Source organism: Phalaenopsis equestris, unplaced genomic scaffold (assembly GCF_001263595.1).
Source record: "Phalaenopsis equestris unplaced genomic scaffold, ASM126359v1 Scaffold000244, whole genome shotgun sequence".
Lineage (NCBI taxonomy): Eukaryota > Viridiplantae > Streptophyta > Magnoliopsida > Asparagales > Orchidaceae > Phalaenopsis > Phalaenopsis equestris.
This window is the reverse complement of record NW_018164686.1, coordinates 160,712-183,602: the sequence shown is the minus strand read 5'-3', so window position 1 is coordinate 183,602 and position 22,891 is coordinate 160,712. Positions and strand designations below refer to the sequence as shown.

The 22,891-nt window shown below is 34.3% G+C and overlaps 1 protein-coding gene across 1 annotated transcript in view; it reads left to right on the top strand.

Annotated features, from left to right (window-relative positions):
- The window catches only part of LOC110024083, a 40,291-nt gene extending 20,209 nt beyond the window's left edge, over positions 1 to 20,082 (top strand). The window contains 7 exon segments of the mRNA XM_020723827.1: positions 7,512 to 8,240; positions 8,597 to 8,875; positions 9,012 to 9,173; positions 9,282 to 10,220; positions 10,294 to 10,509; positions 18,544 to 18,804; positions 19,342 to 20,082. Of these exon segments, the coding sequence (XP_020579486.1) occupies positions 7,512 to 8,240; positions 8,597 to 8,875; positions 9,012 to 9,173; positions 9,282 to 10,220; positions 10,294 to 10,509; positions 18,544 to 18,804; positions 19,342 to 19,683 (2,928 nt within the window). The 3' untranslated portion in view covers positions 19,684 to 20,082.
- Positions 20,083 to 22,891: the final 2,809 nt, after the last annotated feature.

Here is a 22,891-nt window from a genome sequence, read left to right as displayed (position 1 = left end):
ATATATATATATATATATATATATATATATATATATATATATATAATGGCTTCGTCAACCTCGCTCTCGCTCTGCTAGGGTTTGCCTATGGCGAACTCTGGTTTTTCTGGTTCGCTGCATCTTTTTCGATCAAGAATCAACGACTCTCAGGTGAAGTCGTCAGGCTCGGGGGCGTCTTCTCAGCTGCCTCTCGCAGTCCTTTGGCTTTTAAAGGACATCTGAGTGCGAGCTTTTTCAGCGGCTCGTCGTTGTCCCTAGAAGTCATCGGGCTCGGGGGCGTCGTCTCATCTGCCTCTCGCAGTCCTTCCTCTCTGTCTGCTGCTGCAACGACAGCTCGAATCGTCTGTAGATCACAAAGGCGCTTTCTTTTGTCCCGCTCCTTACTCCCTGTTATGGAATCGTAATTTTCTCTCTGCTTTCTTCACTGTTCTTAACGCGGCACCTCCATTTATTGGGGATGGCTTCAAACAGATCATATGTTGTTGCCCTTGCGGGTGTCCACGCCTCAAGTACTCGTAAATCGTGTTCTTTCCCTCTGTTTGAGTCGGCGGAGGACATCAAGAAACCTGATAGGAAGAATGACAAACATGTCATTTTTTTACAGAAGCTGAATGTATTCAACTTCATTCTTTCTATCATCTGAATTTGATCGGGAAATTTCTGTATGATCATCCCAAAATGGAGTTTATTCGTAAGAAATTTGAGTTTATGTACCTTGTTGGGGAGTGGAAAATTGAAATTTTATATGGAAGACATTCTTATTCAACTTTATAATAAAGAGGATTATACATAATTATTTGCTAGAAGGGTAATCTGGATTGATAACAGAACAATGAAAATTTTAAAATGGTCTATGAATTTTGACCTACAGACGGAACCACTAATCATTCCGGTTTGGATTCGTCTCTTTGATCTGAAATTTCATTATTTTACTCAAAAAATATTGTACTCTATTGCCTCAGCTAATGGTAAGCCACTCAAAACGGACATTCCTACTTTTAATATTTCTCGTCCATATGAAGCCAGAGTACTTGTTGAAAGAGACATCACTTCAACTACTTCTGAGGAAATTTGGTTGGGTACACAGCACTATGGATATTGACAAAAGGTAATGATTGAACATTTTTCTTTCGTATTGTTCGAAATGTCTTATGTTTGACCACTCCAGTTCTCAATGCTAACATCTACACCACCACCTCAGACCAAAAAAAAAAATGCTCCCCCAGAGGTAGTGAATCTATCTCCTCCTGATCAGGTCCAAGTTATTGACACTATTGATCATCAAAAGGATACCCCTGAAGACGTCACTATCTCACAGGCAATATGTCAACCATTCAGTCTTCACAGAATGTTGTAGCTCTCCCGTCTTTGGAACCTCCTATCGTGAGAGCGAGGGAGATTTTTCAGACCCCGCCTACTCTAGAACATATCATTGATATTACATGTGACAATATTTCTACTGCTTCACTACTGACTCATTAGGTCGAGCAAGATGTTAATGTTGCTCAGACTCATGAGGATCGTGATGTGCAACAACCTACACATCTCCAACCACCTTTAGATCAATCCATTGGTCAGATGAGTCAATCATCGGATGAGGAATGACAGGTTTACACATCAAGGAAGAAGAAGTAGAATGAAGATCTACTTGAACTCATAATCGGATGGATGATACTTTGGTTGCTTTGGGTAATGGTACGCACCTTACCAATTTGTTAGCGAGCTCCCTTCCAAAAACCAGAGGCAGAGGGAGGACTAAAGTGGGACGTCCCTAGCGTTTTTGCGCTCGTTTGTGGTTTTTAGTTTTTTATCTTTATGTATCTTTGCTTTTTTTGGGATTTTGTGTGTGTTGTATTGTGTGAGTTGGGTCAGGCCCACTCATACAACTTATCTGTATCTTTTTCTCTTTAATATATTAGCCATTGGGATTTTTTCTAATATATATATATATATTTGCTAATTCGTTTACAGGTGCGGTAAACCCATTGTGTCTTTTCCGGTAGGTGCGATCCTTCACCGGCCGAAGGAGTGGATGTGGGAGATGCTTTGACGGCCGAAGGAGTGAAGGGAAAGGGAGAAGAATGTGATCGGGATTTGCTTGGTTTACGGCTGGGCATGAAAAATTATGTTTTCAAACCTAGAAAACACATTTACCGTATTTCATTATTTTGAAAACAAGAGGCTTTTGTTTAAAAACAAAATTAAGAAACGGATTCCCAAACATGCTTTTCTGTTTAATTTATATATATATATATATATATATAAAAGATCCCAAACAGCCTCTAACATTTTAGTAGTTTCTACTAGAAATAGTGCTTAGAAATTTGATGCCACAAAAATCATGCAACTATTTAAACTTTGCCCTCGCAGTTTATATCAAACTTAATAAAAATCCAATCAGAACTGCAGACTAATAATAAGATATAGAGAAAAAAAATGAAGTTGAAGGAAAGAAGCCATCAAAATCAGAACGACCAAGCCTCACGGTTATACAGATGCCTTATCCAGAAAATCCTAATGCCTCTCACTTGCTCAAGGATTTAACTCCTGGAAGCTATAGGAGTAACACTTCTAACTAGAATTTTAGTCAAGATGACTTAACCTTCCATGTATAGGTCTAAGAGCTATAAATATACTTATAGCATTCCCTTTAATTTCCTACACACAGACATAAACCAATTGGCCTTGGAGTTGGTCTGAGTCCACAAATCCTGCATGAAACTAACACAATTAAGCAGAAAGAATTCTACTGCATAACAGTTAGAAGCCACAACAGAGAGTATATATCCTGCCTGATATTGATGTTATGGAGGATGAAGCCAAAAATTATAAATAGGCATGGTTGATAAGGAAAGGATGAAGCATTGCCTCATGAATTGTTTATTTAGAGCTTACTCTCTTCATAAATAAGTGCCAAGCTCTTCAATGGTTGAATGCTTCGATAAAGGGTGAAATAGAAAACTTGTCAAAATATTGCACAACAAGCAATGTTATGAAATTTTCTCTAATGGACATCAACCATTTAGGTAAATTATATTAATGTTATGGGATAGGATAGAGTAGTTTTTAATTAAATAGCAGTGTTAAGTGTAATTTTTGCAATCTTTTGTGGAGGCCCAAGTAATTTATCTTTTTTATTATAATTTTGAACTTTTGAAATTCCAAAATAGTCCTCTGACCATTCATGTTGTAAATTGAGTTTCCACTGTATTGCAGTTCTCCAATTTAGTTCATCGTCTATACAAAATTGATTGAAAAATGGTCCCTCAACAAAATAGATCTCAATTTAGTCACTCATTTATAATGAATTGATTTAAAATGGTCCTCCTCGGAAATTGTGAAACTAGGGTTAAATTGGCTCCATCGGATTGGTCAAGGGATTATTTTGGTCTTTAACCCATAGACATTATTTGAAACGCTCTACAATTATGCTTGAAATAATCGATAGTTGCATTTTTTTTGAGATTAGCGTGGACAGTTTAAACCTGTGGATTGTTGTTAATGCTTTGAAGCAATTTTTTTGTTTCCATTTCAATGGGCCTCCAGAATATTGATGTATGTTCCTAGGTGGTTAGTTGGATTTTCTTAAGAGGTAATTTTTTTGAATAAATTCTCTTAATGTCCAGCAATACTGCGGATTAGCATGAAATTATTTAGCCAATCAAAAGCATTAATTCATGAATTTTCCTTTGATTTAAAGGTTAGAAGGTTCAAGTGATGAATTTGTCATGTGTTATTTTTTGTAGATCAAGTTTGAAAAACTTGTATTTATTATTTATTTATTTGATAACTCTATTTTATATAGCTATTCACTAGACACGTGAAAATCTAAACTAGTTAAACTGCATTCTTCTTTTTGAGAAAAGGCTTGCAGATCAACACAAGATGTTTGTTGTTGAAGAACTGAATGTATCATAATTTTTATCTGCGTCATATAATAAAGTCAAATGATACCAATTTCAGCTATTTATTTATGCATTGTTTCTTATACGGCCGAAACTGTAAGTTCATCCAAATTCTTGAACCGGCCGCTATTTTTTTTTTTTTAGAAAACTCATTTAAAAAAGTTCAATCTGGTCAGATGGTTACTTGTTTTTATTCTTTATTGTTAGAGACCTTTGTTGGCTTCGAGAAATTTAGACCAACTGAATTCTGCCAATTAATTACTTGTTGTATATGGCTTTTCATTTATTTCCATTTTATGTTTTAAGAATGAAGTGACATGATCACGTTATTATTGCCAAAAGTCATCATCATCATAGTCATCACTACCTTTGTTCCAACTATTTCGGGGTCACTTCGGTTGATCTTCATTCTCCAATATTTATCTTATTTTGTGTTGTATGAGGTATTAGCTCTTTTTTAGGTAAATCTTTTCGCAACTTATCATATTAGTTTTGGTTTGTCTGATATCTCTAATCTGTCATATAGTTTTTTTCTGATTGTGTGTTATCTCACCATACTCTTTTATAAATTCAAATTTAATCTATATTCATTATTTTTGGAAGACGTGCATCTTTATCTTCTCTTTTTTATGCTTGGTCATCAAGGACTTGTTAATTGCCCAACAATCAATTTTGTAAACTACTTGGTCAGTCTAATTTCAACTTTATAAAAACATCCTTTAAATTTTCATTTTATTCTCCTATTGGACAGTACTCATAAGGCACATCTCTATTTTTATTTTCACAATATTAACTCTTAAAGTTATATCTTTATCTATTTCGTAGAGAAATTCAACTTATCAATACCCAAGTGTTTATTAAACTTTTAGCTTCTGTGGTTGATGATTTTGAACAGCCTGTGTTTTAAAATTTACATATTAGATATTATTTTTATTCTACTGATCTAGAATCGTCAATCTTCTACAAAACTTTTGAATGATGCAATATCATTTGAATGTATTTTCATGAATAGTACTGAAAGATATGAATTTAATGTTGATCATTGATACAATTCTATTATGTTTGAGAATCTTTCCACATTAGTTATTTTTTTATGTTAATGAATGCCAAATCAATCCTTGTATTTTATCATTTCTTTTTAAGATTAATAAAAATCATATGAGGATCTTTCTTTGCATATCTCTCCATTTATCATCTTGGGACAAAAAGCACGTGTACAATAGATCTCTTTCATATAAAATCAGTTTTTTCTCTAATCTTGATATGATTTATAAACCAAATTTCTATTGCCTTTACTAATTATTTTATTTTGGACCCATTATTTTGACTCTATGTAATCATTAACTTAAATGCCTCCCTTAAGAACTTCCCTTCTCTTCAATACTTGTACAAAAAATGTTTTCTCTAATTATTTGGTATTGCATTCGTTTTATGATTTTATTAAAATTAATTTTTATGTAAACATTTTTAGTGTCTTTCATAACTTTTCAAATCTTAATAGTCTTTTGACTTAACTGAAGTTTATTTTTATGGATTTTATTTAGTGTTAACTTCATATTTTGGTATAAATTCATAATATACTTGAGATTCTATTCATTGCATTTTTAGAAAATTTCTTTCCTGAAACTCACTTAAACTAAAATCTTATTTTTAAAGTTTTTTAATATTTTAGTTTGATCAGGTACTAAAAGCTCTCTTTCTCACTTGCTATTGCTATTTTTTGCATTTTATTTTTTATTTTTGCTTATTATCTAGCTATTGTGTAACAACTAAAAAACTATAAGTTTTGTTTTTTGCACAATCATCTTTGCAAGACTCCTAATTTCCATGTGATTATTGTAAGAAAGCTTAAGTTTGTGAAGAGTGTTGTGAGCAAAGAAAAAGTCACGATTTTTAATGATTTGTATAATATGCTTGTTACTAAAGAGGAAAATGGACTGAATAGAATAGTTAAAATAAGTGATAAATGATCTTGAGGTTTTGATCAAGTTATATGCATTGGAAGCAAAAATAGTATGATCGTGGTTAAAGGTGAAGACATTTAGAAATGATAGAATAGTTTTTTGAGAATTACTAAGTGAGAGCTTAACAAAAAAAATTATTTTAGAAGAGTATAATGAATAATATAATAAAATATATTATGGATTGATCAAAAGTAGTGAAAAGAGTTTGCTTCTAAGAAGATGCGTAAAATTTAGGCTTTAGGTCCAAATAAGGTACATATCAGGGTTATAAGAGGTATTGTAAAGACTTTTTTATGCTTAGTTAAATTTGTCTTGAATAATTTTATTAATAATGAATATGTAATTAGACATTACGTGCCTATAAAGTTCATGCAAGTATATAAAGGTACGCTTGTTGGACTTTGACTTTAGATGAGCTTATTGTCAATGCTATAGCTCATCGGTATAGTAGTAATTGAGTTAGCAATTCTTTTCAATAAAATTTTGAAGATTAAAGCCGACACCAGATGTGAAAAGACATTTTGATATTAATATTGAAAGTCATTGGCTTATATAAATTATGTCGGTCTGAGAGAACCAATTTAATTTCATGTTTAGTAAACCAAATAGCAATTCTTTTCAATAAAATTTTGAAGATTAAAGTCGACACCAGATGAGAAAAGACATTTTGATATTAATATTGAAAACCATTGGCTTATATAAGTTATGTCGGTCTGAGAGAACCAATTTGATTTCATGTTTAGTAAACCAACTTTGAAAGTGAATTTTGCATTGAGATAAATAATGGAGAAGTATAATAGTAAAAAAAAAAGCAATACATGATTTTTATTGATCTTGAGAAAGTATATAATTGAGTAGCACGGTAATCTATTTAGTATGCATCAAGTTAGTAAGGAGTATGTTAAAACTCTTATAATGTTACACACACGTGTGTTCGTGCGTGTGTTCGTGTGTGTGTGCATTTACACGTATATGTATGTATGAGGAAGGACGAGTTAGAATTCCTGTTCGAATTATGAGTTAAAAACATAATATTAAATATATTATATTCTAGATTGATAAAATTAAAGGCTGCTAATACTTTTCATTTGGAAATAATTTACTTGAGACGAGCTTATTCAACATGGCAAAGTAGTTCTTGTTCCCCTGTTGGTTGCCTCTTTATTATCACCATCACTCCATCTCTTCTCTCAGTGCTACTTTTTAGAAAGGAGGTTCTTCTTCTCGATTGATTATGTAGATTTTCAAGTAGTGTAGAACCAGTTTAATTTTGCTCCTATTCTTTTTCTTTCCATGTTCTTTATATGTTCTCCTTTTATGGATCTAGCATTATCCTAATAAAATATCTGTTTGTTTTACTTTCTTTTCTCCACAAGCTTATCGCTTGCAACTTTCCTCGATATTGATTGCATAAACTTAACTTTTTCAGCTCATACCTGCACGGGTGAAGCATTCTGAATTCCTCTTTCTAAAAATTTAGTTATGCAATGTACTTTCATTTAGTGGTCTGATTTTTTGCGTGACTTCCGGTTGAATTCATGTTTATGTAAAGAAAAACCTTTTTCTGCTGCACGCCTAGATTTCTCTTTTTACTATGCATGATCAAACCTACATGACTGAGTGAATTAATTCTCACTGACAGGTTTTAGCTTCTGAGGATGATCAGGATGCATTGTCAACTGACCCTGACGAACTAATAGAGTCTGAAGATAGTGAAGGCATTAGTGTTGATGAAGATGATTTGTTTAGAAATTTTCTTTCCCAAGCTGGTTTTCATCTCACTCACGGGGTTAATCCATCTCAGCCTCAGGTAACTCTAAGAGAAAAGCTTCTAATGGATGCAGGTGCAATTGCTGGATTTCTGACGGGCTTACGCATTTACCTGGATGACCCGGCTAAAATAAAGCGCATGCTTCTTCCCACTAAACTATCTGGAAGTGATGTTAACAAGAAGGATGTAGAGGCAGGCGATGCAGACCCTCCTAGTTTAATGAATTTGTTGATGGGGGTCAAAGTCTTACAACAAGCTATCATTGATTTACTTCTAGATATAATGGTTGAGTGTTGCCAACCTTTAGAAGGAAGAAATGATTGTGATTCTGAAGTAAGCCCAAACGTTTGTTCAGATTCTAATGGAGCAAGTTCACCAATCGAGCTCACCGGGGAAATTGAGGTAACAGAGAATGCCCAGCGTTATTTGTACAGAACAATGGGATCTGCAACTGTTGAAGTTGCTCATTCTCAAGCAGTTCAGAGTTCAGACTTGCCTATGATCGAGACTTCTGGCAAAAATAACCCTGATCAGATCATATTTCCTCCAGAAACTTCTGCTGATCTTTCCACTGATGATAGCTTTCTGCGAGTTCCCAAGGTAGACACTTTTCCCTAGGAGAAAGTGTCAAAATGATCCGCTGACTCAGTTGTTGGGGGTCATTGTAGTCTCAAAGTCTATAAAACTGTCATTTTGGTCTTCACTTTGAGCTATATTAAAAGGTTATGGGGATCAATTAGTCACTCTTATGGACTCGGGATTAAAATGTCCCCATGTAAATAGTCAGGGGACTATTTTGACACACTTACTCTTTTCCCTAAGCGGCATACCTTAAAGCATGTAAATAGTCAGGGGACTATTTTGACACTTTTACTCTTTTCCCTAAGCGGCATACCTTAAAGCATTTTTAGTATATTTTGTCTGCATTTATTATTCGAGTTTGTTCTTTTTTCTAGACAAATTGGCTGGAACAATCTGAGGAACTCTTAGGATTGATTGTCAATTCACTGAGAGCTCTAGACAATCCTGCACCTCAAGGATGCCTTGAACCTAGGAGACATCCTCAATCTGTGCAGAAGATTGCAATTGTGCTGGATAAAGCTCCTAAGCATCTTCTGCATGATCTGGTTGCCCTGGTGCCTAAGTTGGTGGATTATTCAGAGCATTCGCTCGCTGCTTATGCGCTTCTAGATTTTCTTCAGAAGTCAGATGCGGAGCCTTCACTACTAAGTCCGGTATGAAAGTCAAAAGAAACCGTCACTATTTCTTGTGTAAAAATGTTAATATAAGTGATGCGTAACTAGTCTTGTTTAGTTTGATGTATATTTCATCTGTCCATTATTTAATGCATGTTGACCTCTTGTCCGTTAGGTTTTTGGTGCTCTGAGTCAATTGGAGTTTGGCTGTGATGTTTGGGAACATCTATTATTTCAAGCGCTTGAGATTCTAACAGATTCTCATGATGAATCCCTTGTGGCAGTGATTTCCTTTGTTTTTAAAGCTGCAGCTCGGTGTCAGCATTTTCCTCAGGCTGTGCGTTTGTTAAAACACTTACTAAATTTCACATTTTATCTAAATGGTTATCAACGTTTTATTAATTTTTTTTAATGAACTGATTAATACTTTTTTAATTTTCCTTAGGTCAGAGCTGTACGTTCTAGGCTGCAAAGTCTTGGCACCGATGTCGCAACCTGTGTGCTGGATGTTTTAACGACAACCATGCATACTTCAACAGATATCGCGGCACTATTTTTAAGAGAAATCGACTCTGATTGTGAACCTGATGGAAGCTGCCCGGCCACAACTTGTGGACATTTTTCCCACGGTGTTAATGGACTTCCCACAGAACCTACAGATGAAAGTCAGGAACGTATTATAGATGGGTGCCTGCATATCTGTGATGTTTACATATTGGTTGAGATGTTATCTGTCTCTAATCTGTTTGCTGAAACTTCAGAGGTTTTTGAAAAAGCTTTGCTTAAAGGGGCTATTGGACTCCAATCAATTGCCATGGTTTTAGAAAAGCGTCATTCTCACAAGTTAGATGTTAGATCTAAGCTTTCTGCCGATGATCCGAATGACAAGCAAGTTCTAGTCGGTGGAAATGACGAGCAATTTTCATTCCATGAGGATGATTTTTCATCAATTCTTTCGCTCGGTGGAGTATTATCTGTGTCTCGACATCCCAGAGTTCAGGATTTTGTGAGGATGCTGTATGCAATAATGTTTAAAATATACTCTGAAGAGCACTACAAACTTAGGATGTTGAAAGGACTTGTTGATCGTGCAGCTAATAATACATCAGAGAGCTGCGAAGGATTTGATATTGATATGGATGTTTTGGTTTTCCTTGTGAGGGAGGAAGAAGGGATTGCTCGACTTGTTCTTAACATGATGCGTGAAGTTTCTCAGCTTGCACAGGTTGATCGTGCTTCGCTTTGGCACCAGTTGTGTGCCACGGAGGATGAGCTTATTCATTCACGAGAAGGATGGAAAGTCGAACATGATAAATTGGTTAGGGAGAAGGCTGATTTGGTTCATAGTTTAAAGGAGTCTGAGGCGACTAATTCCATCCTTAAGGTAAAATATACATGTATGAGCTACTTGCATGCTATTTGCTTATTTTAAATGGGCATTTCTGACTGAATGGCAGATTGAAATGAAAGGTGAATTGGATCGCTTTTCTTGGAAAAAGAAAGAACTCACTGAACAGATACTTGATGTTGAAAATCAACTTGAATGGACCAGATCAGAAAAAGATGAGGAAATAAAGAAGTTGTCTGCTGAACGGAGAGTCCTTCAGGATCGCCTTCATGAAGCAGAGATACAACTTTCACAGTTGAAATCTAGGAAACGGGATGAGCTGAAGGTAATGGATCTTTTTTACTGTGATAACTATCCTGCTTTTTTTAGTTTTCTTGTGGTGTTAGAAAAATGTAAAATTAAGTTTCATGAAGCTAAACTGGGATAGTTCCCCCGCTGTCTTAATATCACATATTCAGATGAGGATAGAATTGGCTTTCACCAAGCAGTGGATGTAACATTTCCTTGTTAACGGTGAATGAGGTGCATGGTAGATAGTTTGAAAATAATAGAAAAATTTTTCCCTTTTTTTTGGTTCTTTCTTATTTTCTAGTACAAAAGTATCTTTAGAGGATATGCAATATATTTTGTTTTAACAAAATCTCATGAGGGAATGTGTTTCTTTCTGATCAATCTGGTGCATAGGATTTTACCTCTAATTACAAAATAATTATGTTCAAATAGTTTATCTTTTTGTTATGAATTGGACATCCATAAAAAATTTTATGAAGTCATTTGTTGATTTTTTTCTGTAGGTGCCCGGGACTTGAAATATTGAAGAATTATACTCAAATTACATAGATATTGTAGAAAAGATCATTAAAAAAAACTTCATCGCTCTGTCCACATATAGTTTAAAACCATAATTCATATCAACGTGCTGCATGCCTCATGTGTTTTTTGTTGAAGGCATGAAGAAAATGGCGATTACACTCATTACTTTCTTTTATCTGTATTTTTTGTTTTCAGGACCTTCCAATCCATCTGTTCATGCTTCATAGCTATGAATCTGAATGGTTGAGCACGCCATTGTTGTTTTTTTTCTAGAAAAGAAATGATATTGCATTTTTTAATTTGAGATTTGGGTTTTGAAGAAGGAAAAAATTGAATCAGAACTTCCAAGTCGAAGGAACCATAGACTTAAATGATACTGTTATGATTGTGACACGGGGCGTCCTTGATTGGTTCAATCTAGGGCTTGGAAGGGCTAGCCAAACCCTCATGCCTTAGGAATGGCATCCAATTGGAGTGGGACCCACTCCTAGTTACCTAGGACTATCTATTGGCTTTGTTGGTGTTTTATGGTTTAGTTTTTTCGCTGATTTTTTTTCGGGACAGCCGTCAACGTCTCTTTTTCCCTTCTAGGGCTGTATCTTAGGGATCCAAGCGATGCTCCAACTATATCTCGGTCCTGAGGTTGTATGTATCTTCTTCTACCCTTTCCCCGCTCTCTCCAACATCGATCCCCTTCATCCTTGCTGCCGTCCCTCTTGCTGCCTCCCCCATAAAAGTAGTCCTGCTGCTGTTTTTTTCTCAGCCCTCCAGTCCCGGTCCAACCTTCCCAGCCGTTCCACTCCTGCCTCCTTGTGGCCGTCACCCAGAAACGCCCCTACAGCTGCTGTTCCTGCTGCCGGTCTGCTGTCCAGACCCTTAAAGACAGCCACCATGATGTTGCCTGCTTGTCAGCCGCCTCCTTCCACCATCCCTTGGCTCCAAACCCTTATCCAAAACCACATCTATCCTAGTTTTACCCCTAGTTCTATTGTTGTGTGTTGTGTTGTTGCAATTTCATATTGAAAATTCAGTAATACGATTTATTTTTTTGTTGGTGTTTGGGTTAATTTCGATATCATTTGGTATCATAACTAACCCAACCCTCAATGTAATTGCTAATAAATCAATTAAAAAAATAATAATAATGTTATTATTAGTAGAAATTTCAACCAATACAGTCGTTTCAGGTGAGAGCAAAACGCCTCAACGGTTTTGTTTTGAAGAGAACTATCCCATTCGAAGCAAAGGAGGAGACTCAGAGCGATTGAGAGTGAGAGAAGGATGAGAAGTAGAAGCAACAGAAGAAGGGAAAGGAAAAAAGAAGACTTGCATGTGTGGAAGGAGGCCGTGGGAGGAGAGGTCATCATCCAAGAGACGACGATGAAGCAACTCCAACAGTTTCCAAGTGGGAGAAGACCAACCCTAGCCAAAAGGAGCAGTTCATGCATAAGCGCGATGTTGTTTAGTGCCAAGGCTTCCAGGTGGTCGTGCGAAGAAGACAAAAGACATAAGTGTCGAGCGACCCGTGGCTCTGGTGCATAAGGAGGAGAAGAGCACTTGACCTAACAAATCGAAGGAACTTGCAACTTTGGTGTAAAGGAGGTGAAAAAGGGAGTGATTCTATGTGGGATAAACTAAGCCGAACCAACGGAGGAAAAGAAAAAAAGGGAAGGATATAGGAAGAAGCATCGAGCAGAAGACATCAAAGCACTGGAACAAAAGAGGATAACAATAATGCTATCAATTTACTTCGTAAAAGCATAGAAAGGAAATTTTGGGATTTGCAGTTGATTATTGGGGAGGAGCTTGTTGTTCTTACTCTTTTTAGAAAGGTGATTTTTCATTTTATTCCTAGGGAGCTCAATAGAGCTGCCCATTTGTGCTCAAAGGGTTGTTTTACATAGTTTTTATTTTGATGTGGTTTTTGAATCCTCAATGCTTTTTGTTATCCTCTAGAATGATAGGGCCTCTTTTGCACAGGTTGAGGGCTTTTTTTTTGTACGATTTTGTACTTCTTTTTATGTTTAATGCTATATGCATACCCTTCACAGAACAAAAGTATTGAGCGACTCGTTCATTAATCATGAGCAAGGATTGACATATGTGCGGGTAAGGTCTAAACGAGGCATAAGTTTAGTTTTGGATTTATTTTTTTAAGTAGTTAAGTATTACTTTTGTTTTAAATTGAATTTATATAAAAGTGGTAATTCATTTTTTATGCAAATAAAAATAAAAAAATAATAAATTAAAAAAATGTAAATTTAGGAACTAATGTTACATTTAATAAATTTAATGTGATTTAACATAAGAATAATAATAATAATTATTATTATTTCTTTTATTATATGATACCTAAAAGTTACTGTAGAGGCAATTTTTCTAATACCAATAAGATTAATAATAATTTTTTATGCATTTGACTTTAAGTTTTCATTGGAGATAAGTGAAAAGGACGAATCGTCGGTGATTAAAGCGAGTAATCATATTTTTAAGCTATGGTGGATTTTTGTTTCTTCCTAACCAATTTTATCATTAGCAGTTTATTGTTGTTTATACAAGCTTTATTTTGATTGATATAATCTTTTCCTTATTGATTATATTATCATGAATGTCATATGTTTGTAGTTATTTACTATCATACATTAATTAATGACATACATATATGTATGTACATACGTATATGTATTTGTATGGATGTATATATATATATGTATGTATATATATATGTACATACGATATGTATATATATATATATCTATATATATACATACCTATATGTATATATATGTATATATACATACGTATATGTATATATACATATACATACGTATGTATATATACATATACATACGTATGTATATATATATATATATATATATATATATTGAATTGAATAGGATATGCATATAAATAATATGGGCTATATATACTACTTTTATATGAATGTTTGACTATGATGAAGTTAATGGGGGAATGCTAAAGTCTTTTGCATGTAAATAGAAAAAAATATTGCTACTGAGCACCTTAACTAGTACAATTTTTAGAAAGCGCTCCTGTGACGGTTGTACATATATAAAATGATATAGATATATTATTGATATAGTAAAATAACTTAAATGCTATGAAATATCATGAGCTATCATATTCATAAAGTTTCAGATGTTTTATACTTATTTATTAAAATTTTAACTAACATGTATATTGTTTCCTTTTTCATTGTGTTATTGTAGTATAAGAATGTGAATATTCACTTGCTTCGATTAGCTCATTATTATTTTAAACTAAAATTTTAGATTTGATTATTTGATTAAATGATGAATGATAGATGCGAAAACGTTTATAAAATACGCAAACAGTTTGACTTAAGGTAAATTTATAATGTTTTAAATAATTAATTAATTAAATTTTTTTTTTGGTAGTGGCTCACTTTTTGGATCGTTAATTAATAGTGATAGAAAATAAAAATAGAAATTTTGATTAATATTGTTCGGCTGTTTGTTCCCCGCTTTGGTTAGTTTCAAACTCCAGGCCAGGACTTGACATCTAGTTCCATCTTAGGGTGACCTAAACCCATCGAATCATAGCCAAAGCTTGCCTAACCCTAATTCTCATTGCTGATTTTTCATTATCATTAATTTCAAACTCCAGGCAGCCCTATACACCCTCCTTTCATGTCCCAAAACTAAACCCTGGCCATGTCAATGAGGAGTTAAATTTTAGAAGCCAAATGGGAACTTATCATGAAAGAGATGCAACAGGAAATCTGTCGTATTCAACAAAGACATGTTGAAATTGAGGAAGGGATCCATGGAGAGATCGCCGTCGATCAGGATAGCTAGATTCGAAGAGAGGGAGGAAAATTTGAATCCCTTCTGTAGGGATGATTCTAATGAAGAGGATGATAGATCACGACGTTTTGGGATTCAATATTAGAGGAGGCCGAGTGATGGAATGCCTTTTGGTGTATATGGAGATATGAGAGTAAATATAGGCTTATAGGATTTCAAGAGGAGAATGAATTTAGATGACTTCATTGAGTGGTTGCAGACTGTTGAGTTGATTTTTTAGTATAAAGAGGTGTCAGTTGATAGGAAGTGAAACTTGTTACCATAAAACTAAAGAAGTGTACCTCTCTATGGTGGAAAAATCTATAGAGCATGAGGCGGAGAGAAGGTAGTAGCAATATCACTACATGAGAGAAGATGAAGGAATTGTAGATGAAGTATCTACCCCCCACTACCGCCAAAACATATTCTTGAAGCTACATCATTTCCTTTAGAGGGAGTTGTCAGTGTAGGAGTTCATAACAGAGTTTGAGCAACTCATGCTGAAATGTGAGTTGAGGGCATTCTCCTCTTGCTCCCTCAACTATTTTTTTTCTTTTTAATATTTTAAAAAAAAGTCGAGGGAGCTAGAGGGAAGAACACCATAGCCTAGTATTTATGAGGCCTGAAGTTAACCATCAGCCATGGCATTCAACTGCAGCCTTATTGATCATTGAGAGATGTTCAGACATTGACCCTGAAGGTGGAGGAATAGCAGAAACAGATCAAGACTCTACTTTCATGCAAACAATCACCCACAATAAGAACAGCCAGTAGTGCACTTGAGGAAGGTGTGAAAACTAGCCAAAAAGAGATAGAGCTAATCAAACTGGAAAGAAGCCTGAGAGGAGCAGTACACTCAACATAGTGCCCACAAGAAAGTGTTTTAGATGTCATGAGCTTGGACACATCGCCTTTAGTTGTCATACTACAGTTGTCTCCTTCACTTAGTAGGGTGTAGTAGAAGCGGACAGTGGTACTGGAGAGAAAATACTGAGGATGTGCAAGAGTAACAACTTCCAACTGATGAGGGTGAGATGCTTCTAGTTCAGTGGGTCCTTTAAACTGAGGGATTGAGGCTACGAGAGAGCAACAGTGGCTTCGACACATCTTCTATACCCTTTGCATTGTAAAGTGAAATATGTGCATCATCATCATTGATGAAGGTAGTTATGAGAATGTAGTGTCTACATAGATGGTGGACAAGTTGAGTCTAACTACTCATAGACATTCTCAGTCATATTCCCTAACTTAGTTGAAGAAGGGGAATATCGTTAGCATTGACATGAGATCTCTTTTAGAGTTTTCTTTTGGGGATTAGTTGCATGACCAAATGCGGGGTACTGTTGTACTCATAGACTACTGCCACATTTTGTTGAGAAGGTCAAGGCAGTTTGATCACAAGACTCAGCTGATGAGTTTGAGAACACTTATTCATCTAGGATACCTTCTGCGGAGTTTGATATTATAGATACTCTTTTCATGAGAGATGTGTCAGTTTGATCAGTTTTGGTGATGTTAGAGGATGCTAAGACATAATAGCTAATATCAGGCATAGGGTGACCACTACTGAGAGGTTTTTAGCATATCTTGACCGATCGCTTATCGTCGGGCTTGCCACCATCATGGGTAGTTCAACTTGACTTCACTTAGAGAGGAAAGAACCAAATTTGAGTTATGGAAGACTCTGCGTTGCACCCTTGGCACGAAGGTCCAATTCAATTCAACCATATGCCCATGGATGGTGAGACAGATAAAGATGGTTACTCATAATTTGGGAAATCTTCTAAGGTGTTTTGTGGGACAGTGCATTCGTCAGTGAGATCCAGGTGCTTCTAAAGACATAGTCAAAGAACCTCCAATCTCGGGAGGGTACAATCGCTCCACCATCTTCAACATGGTTGACCTGACTCCATATTTTGAGTCAAAAGCTTTGGCGGATGTGGTCAATGCTCTCCCAACCCTAGGAGACTGATGCAGGGACCGGTTCGATCCAATGCTTGTTAGGGCCGACTAGCCTCGTTTGCCTTGGGAATGCCGCCCAATTGGGGTGGGACCCACTCATAGTTACCCATGACTATATATTTGCTTTGTTGGTGTTTTATGGTTTAGCTTTTTCCCTGTGTTTGTTTTGGGACAGTCGTCGGCATCTTTTTTTCCCTTCTCATCCTAAGGTGGTGCGTATTCTTTTCTACTGTTGTCCCACTCTCTTCTACATCAATACCCTTTATCCTCGCCGCTGTTTCCCTTGTTGCCGCCCCTAGAAAAGCAGTCCAGTTGCTTTTTTTCCTGCGCCCTACTGCCCTCAAGCCCTGGACCAACCTTCTCAGCCATCCCACACCTTCCTCCTTGCAGCTGTCACCCAGAACCGCCCCTACTGCTGTTGTTCCTGCCGCCGGCCAGATATCCAGACCATTTTTATTGTTGCCTGTTTGTCAACTGCCACCTTCCATCACCCTGGGGCTCAAAACCCCTAAATGACACCACCTTTACCCTTGATCCATCTCTAGTTCCAGTATTGTGTTGTTGCAATTTCAGATTTCCCATATTATTTTATTGTAATTTCATATTGGAATTCAGTAATACAATTTGCTTTTCTATTTGTTTATGGGTTAATTCTGGTATCAGATTGATTTAAAAAACTAAGATATGTAGTGAGAAGGAAATGCTTCATTTTTTTTAATGTACTGAAACTATTTGAGATGAAATTCTCTTGTTGGGTGTTACTTCTGTAATTATTCATAACTTAGAATGGTCATAGGTGAAATTATTCCCTAATGTTTTTATTATAATGTCTTTGGTTGTCAATATGACGGTTGGCTTCGATCTCCAAGTTTCTAATATTTATATGTCCTGCTATACGGCTCTCTTTTTTAACTAATAACTAAATGTTAATTGAATTCACTAAGCCTATTATTCTCTATAGTAAATGATTAAGTAATATGTAAAAATTCTTTTGGAAAAGGAACAAGTCAATCATCGCTTTTGGGCTTGAATAGCCTCTACCCTTCATCCTATTGCGTTACTCCTGTAGAGCAAGCCTTTCTCAGACTAGATATATCTATGAGAGCAAACTATATCATATAGAGAAATTTATATTAAAATTCATTATTAAATTTAGAAAAATTTACATGCATATAACACAATTCCTTTGTATTTACATATCTAACACCTAAAGTTTGATATTTACATTCATAGCACATTGGTTTCATGAGCCTTTGCATGAAAAGGTGTACATCACTTGAATCAAGTTAGTGTTGGTGATATTTTTTATGTGATATTAAAGATTGTAGTATTATGTATGTAAATATGAAATTTTAGGTGCTAGATATGTAAACACATAAGAATTGTGTGGTGTTTTATATAAATGTCCCTTAAAGATGTTACTTAACTAGAGCAAACGAAAGTCCATTCAGATTCTAGTTAATATCATTCCATTTTTCTTTTTTTCCTTGCAATGGTTAATTGTAAGACATTCATTGGTCAAGAAAAATTTCTTGTACATTTATGTCAAGCTATCTTTGCTTCTGTTTTTTCTTTTAAATTATAATCTAGGTGACATTTCCTCATCACTGACATTGCCATTAATATTTGCAACTAAACTCCAAAAGAATTGCTCGGGGTATTTTCTTGTGCCAGTATTCAAGTTATGTAATATTCTATATGATGTAAATTGTGCTTGTAGTAGAATGTTTTGTACTAATTTAGTTTTTTGGTTTTAGAGGGTTCTTAAGGAAAAGAATGCATTAGCTGAAAGATTGAAGAATGCAGAAGCTGCTCGAAAAAGGTTTGATGAAGAACTAAAACGGTATGCCACAGAGACAATTAGTCGTGAGGAAGTCAGGCAATCTCTTGAAGATGAAGTTCGGAGATTAACGGAGACAGTAGGACAAAGTGAAGGAGAAAAGAGGGAGAAAGAGGCACAAGTCACTCGATGTGAAGCTTACATCGATGGAATGGAGGCCAAATTGCAGGCGTGCCGGGTATTGTATCACAATTGATATTCTTTTCCAATCTGAAAAAAATTTTAAGTTGTTTCCTTTTTTGGAGCATTTACATGCATACCGCCAAATTCCAAATGTATTTACATATCTGACAACTAAACTTTATTTCAAAATCTTTATAGTACTTCAAAAAACACCACTATTTTAAGTTTTAAAAAGTGAAATGCACTTTTTCATGCATAGGTATGGTGACATATATGTTAAAATTGAAGTTTAGGTGTTAGATATGTAAATATATAGTAATTGAGTGATATGTATGTAAATCTTCCTTTTTTAATACAAGTTAAACCACCTAATAGATTGTTACAGTCGCATTGTCACTGCTATCAGGTCCTTTCCTCCTTGTACAAACTAATAATAGCAAGTTCATGGTTCTTGAAGATTTTATTTTTTCATCAAAGATAGAAATCCATCTCATATATATATTTAGTAATCATTCTTCTTGACTTCAGTGTGTTCTGCATTCCATTTTGCATAAATCTTTAGCATTTACTCCTAAATTCATCTTTATTGCAGCAATACATCCAATCCCTCGAAGCTTCCGTTCGAGAAGAAATGACACGACATGCCCCACTTTACGGCGTGGGCGTCGAAGCCTTGTCAACCCCCGAGCTCGAGACGCTCGCTCGCATACATCAGGATGGTTTGCTGCAGATACATTCGCTCCAGCAGCAGCGCAAAAGCAGCGGAAACTCGCTCGTAAGTGATCACACACTCCCACATCTCCACGGACTATATTCTGCACCGCCCCAACCGACCATCGGCCTCCCTCCTTCGGTCGTTCCGAACGGCATTGGGGTGCACGGAAATGGTCACATGAACGGTGCTGTCGGCCCATGGTTCAATAATGCGACATAGAAGAGGTAACTCGTGAATTCAGCATCCTCATTTTCATGGCTTATATATATATATATATATATATTTCTTTAATCGGTCGCCAACATGATTATTGTGATGGTTTTACATTTGCATCCCCTGCAAGGCATTCCAGGTGGTCATCTGAGCTGGTAGAACTGTGGGATTTTAAGTAGATTTCAATGAATTTGTGCCATATAAATAAGTTAAAGAAGATAGGAACTGGAGAGATTCAATAGTATTGTAATAGTTTTTTTTAGGGTATGAAGAAAATCCAATAGAGCTATCAGTTGAGAATGAAAGCAATGGTAATTGACAGGTTATCACATAACTGGGGATAGAATTTTATTTGTTGGTGAAGAAATGAAGATGCAATTATACTCATTATTTCATGATTTTCAGGGTCTTAGATTTTGTTCTTTGTTTTCTTGCTTTTTTTCTTAAATTAACTCTTTGTAGGTTCGTCTATCTTCATTAAGGGCCTGTTTAGATTCAATTTTATTTTTTTTATTTTGTTTTTAAAAATATATTTCAGTATATTTTTTTACTCATTTTTTTGTAATTTTTTATTTAATAAATAAATGATCATCTTTTCATAAATGCTTAAAATAATTATTTGAATGTTGAAGTGTTTTTATAAATAACTTTATTTTATTTTAATTTAATAAATGTATTTTGTTTCAAATTAAAATATAAACAATATAAAATATATATAAGTAATCTTAAATGGCCTTAATTTTTATTTTATTTTATTTTAATTTAATTTTCAGCACAAGTGAAATCAAAAGAAGTGCCTGGAGCTGCTGCGTTCTTTTCATTAGGTGGGAGTTTGATTATTGTAAATTGGAGTGGTTATGTATGATTTTTGGGGGCATTGACATGCACACAACACGATTCTTATGACTTCACATATATGATATATGAACTTATCTATTTGCAAATCACTCAAATATTTAATATTACATCAAGAATATTAATATTATTAATTTTAATAAAGTTGAATGTATCTTTTTCTCGTATAGGCTCTTGCAACCCTCCCCCTCTTTCCCTCTTTCCTCTGTCAATCAAGCTTTGTCCTCATTTTTTTCTTTTAATACAATTGTATTTTTCACAGTTTTTAATAAATTATATATATATATATGTATGTATGTATGTATGTATGTATGTGTGTATGTAGAGAGAAAGATAGAGAGAGAGAGAGAGAGAGAGAGATCTTATTTTAATTATCTGATTATCATGCCAATCCAAGGTATTGATAACCTTAATTAGTTTCATACTTTCTTCAAAAATATAAATAAAATAGTAATAATATATGTTTACTCCATTACATCTAATAAATAATGAAGATTAAATTGCGTAATTATTTATATTTTGGATTCTAATTTATTAATTATTTATATTTTGGATTCTAATTTATTAATTATTTATATTTTGGATTCTAATTTATTAATTATTTATATTTTGGATTCTAATTTATGTAGGACTGCTTGTTAGAACTAATTCAATTCGTTGGAATACTTAGAAGTGGCTTTTTAATCTCTTGTTTAATTATTCAACTTTCATAATTTTAATATTCATCCTTTCTTTTATATCTTTGATGTAATAAATCTCATTATTTCAGTTTCATAATTGTTTATAAATAATGATTGAGATTTTGTCATTATATTCCCGTGGCTTGATTGTGATGCATGAAATATAATTAATATTACAATATTATTATGTTGGTTTTAAACTCTTTTATAACTGCTAATTGGACCGACGAATCCTCAGAGAAATTAGTGGATTTCCATGAGATTGTGCCTAGCTTTTCTTGTTTCAGGGTGTCGTAATAAACCGACTATATATAAATCTTATCATGTAGTGTTAAATGATTGATGAGTCATATCTATACAAAATATTTAATATTGTGGCATTTAAATATCTACATAAAAGTGTATGTGGTCAAGTCACACTTATTCATGATCATAAACATGTGATAGTCTTTGCAAATTATGTATACACATAATAAATTGCCATATTTATTGGACATACTGCATGTCATGTTTTCCTTGTTGTTTATTTTTAATAAATAATTGTTATTTATTGAGTTTGATTGCTAAAATCACTTGTTATTTTTATATAATAGGTTTGACCTAGCCTCATACCGGATTGTCTCCACCAGAGAAGACTGCCTAGCTTTAGATTTAATTTTGGTATTTTTCAATGTAGTATTGATAATTGTATTTTCTTTCTGTGTTGAGATAGTTGTTTCTTTACTTTTATTTTTGTTTCTTTCAGTTGCCTCATCTTTTTAAGCTATATCAATTACTCTTATTTAAGAAATAAAATTATTTTTTAATTTCTTTTTGTTATTACTTGCATACTTTTTTGTTTTTTAGAACACAACAAGTTCAATTCATTTCATCATACCATGCGTTGTCGGGGCGTATCATCTTCCAGACCTGGCGTGTAATAATCTAAATACATACCCATTGTGCTCATGACATTTTTCATTGTAGCAACATGTGGGAGCAATGGCTTGGAGTTATGAAAAATTTTATAGTGCTTGAATTACAATGACCTAAAATAATTATAATTTAAGTTAAGCCCGGTGTATTGTAGGTTTGAGCTTGAGTTAACTCAAATTTGATTCGTTAATTTGTGAACTAGCTTTTCTGAAATTTTGTTAATATCTAATATATTTAAATTATCTTAGTATTCAAAGTTTTGATTAAATTTTTTTATTTTATATATATATAATCCATCTCTTTGTTTTTTTTTTAATCTCTCAAATAAAGTTTTATTATTAAAAAAATTACTCTTTTCATAAATTTACTATAATAGATACTTGATTTGAAAATTATTATTATTATTTTATGATTAATGAGTTTCTAGTTAGCTTGTTCAAATATATGAAATAGAATTGGGCTTAAGTTTAATTATATTTAATTAAATAAGCTTAAATTAAGGGTGAGTACTCCAAGTCAACTTAGTTAAACCACTACTTATAACTAGGTTTATTAGTGCTTATCAAGGGATTGATGTTTGAAAAAGCAATCCAAAAGGTCACTACACCACAAGTACACACACAATGGAAATTGATGAAACAAATAACGAGATTAAACACGAACAAATTTTAGCATGGAAAACCTCTTAAATAGACTTAAACACCTCAACTAATCATCTTTATATGTACAGAAAGTTCTTCTGTAGAGCACTACTGAAGGAAATT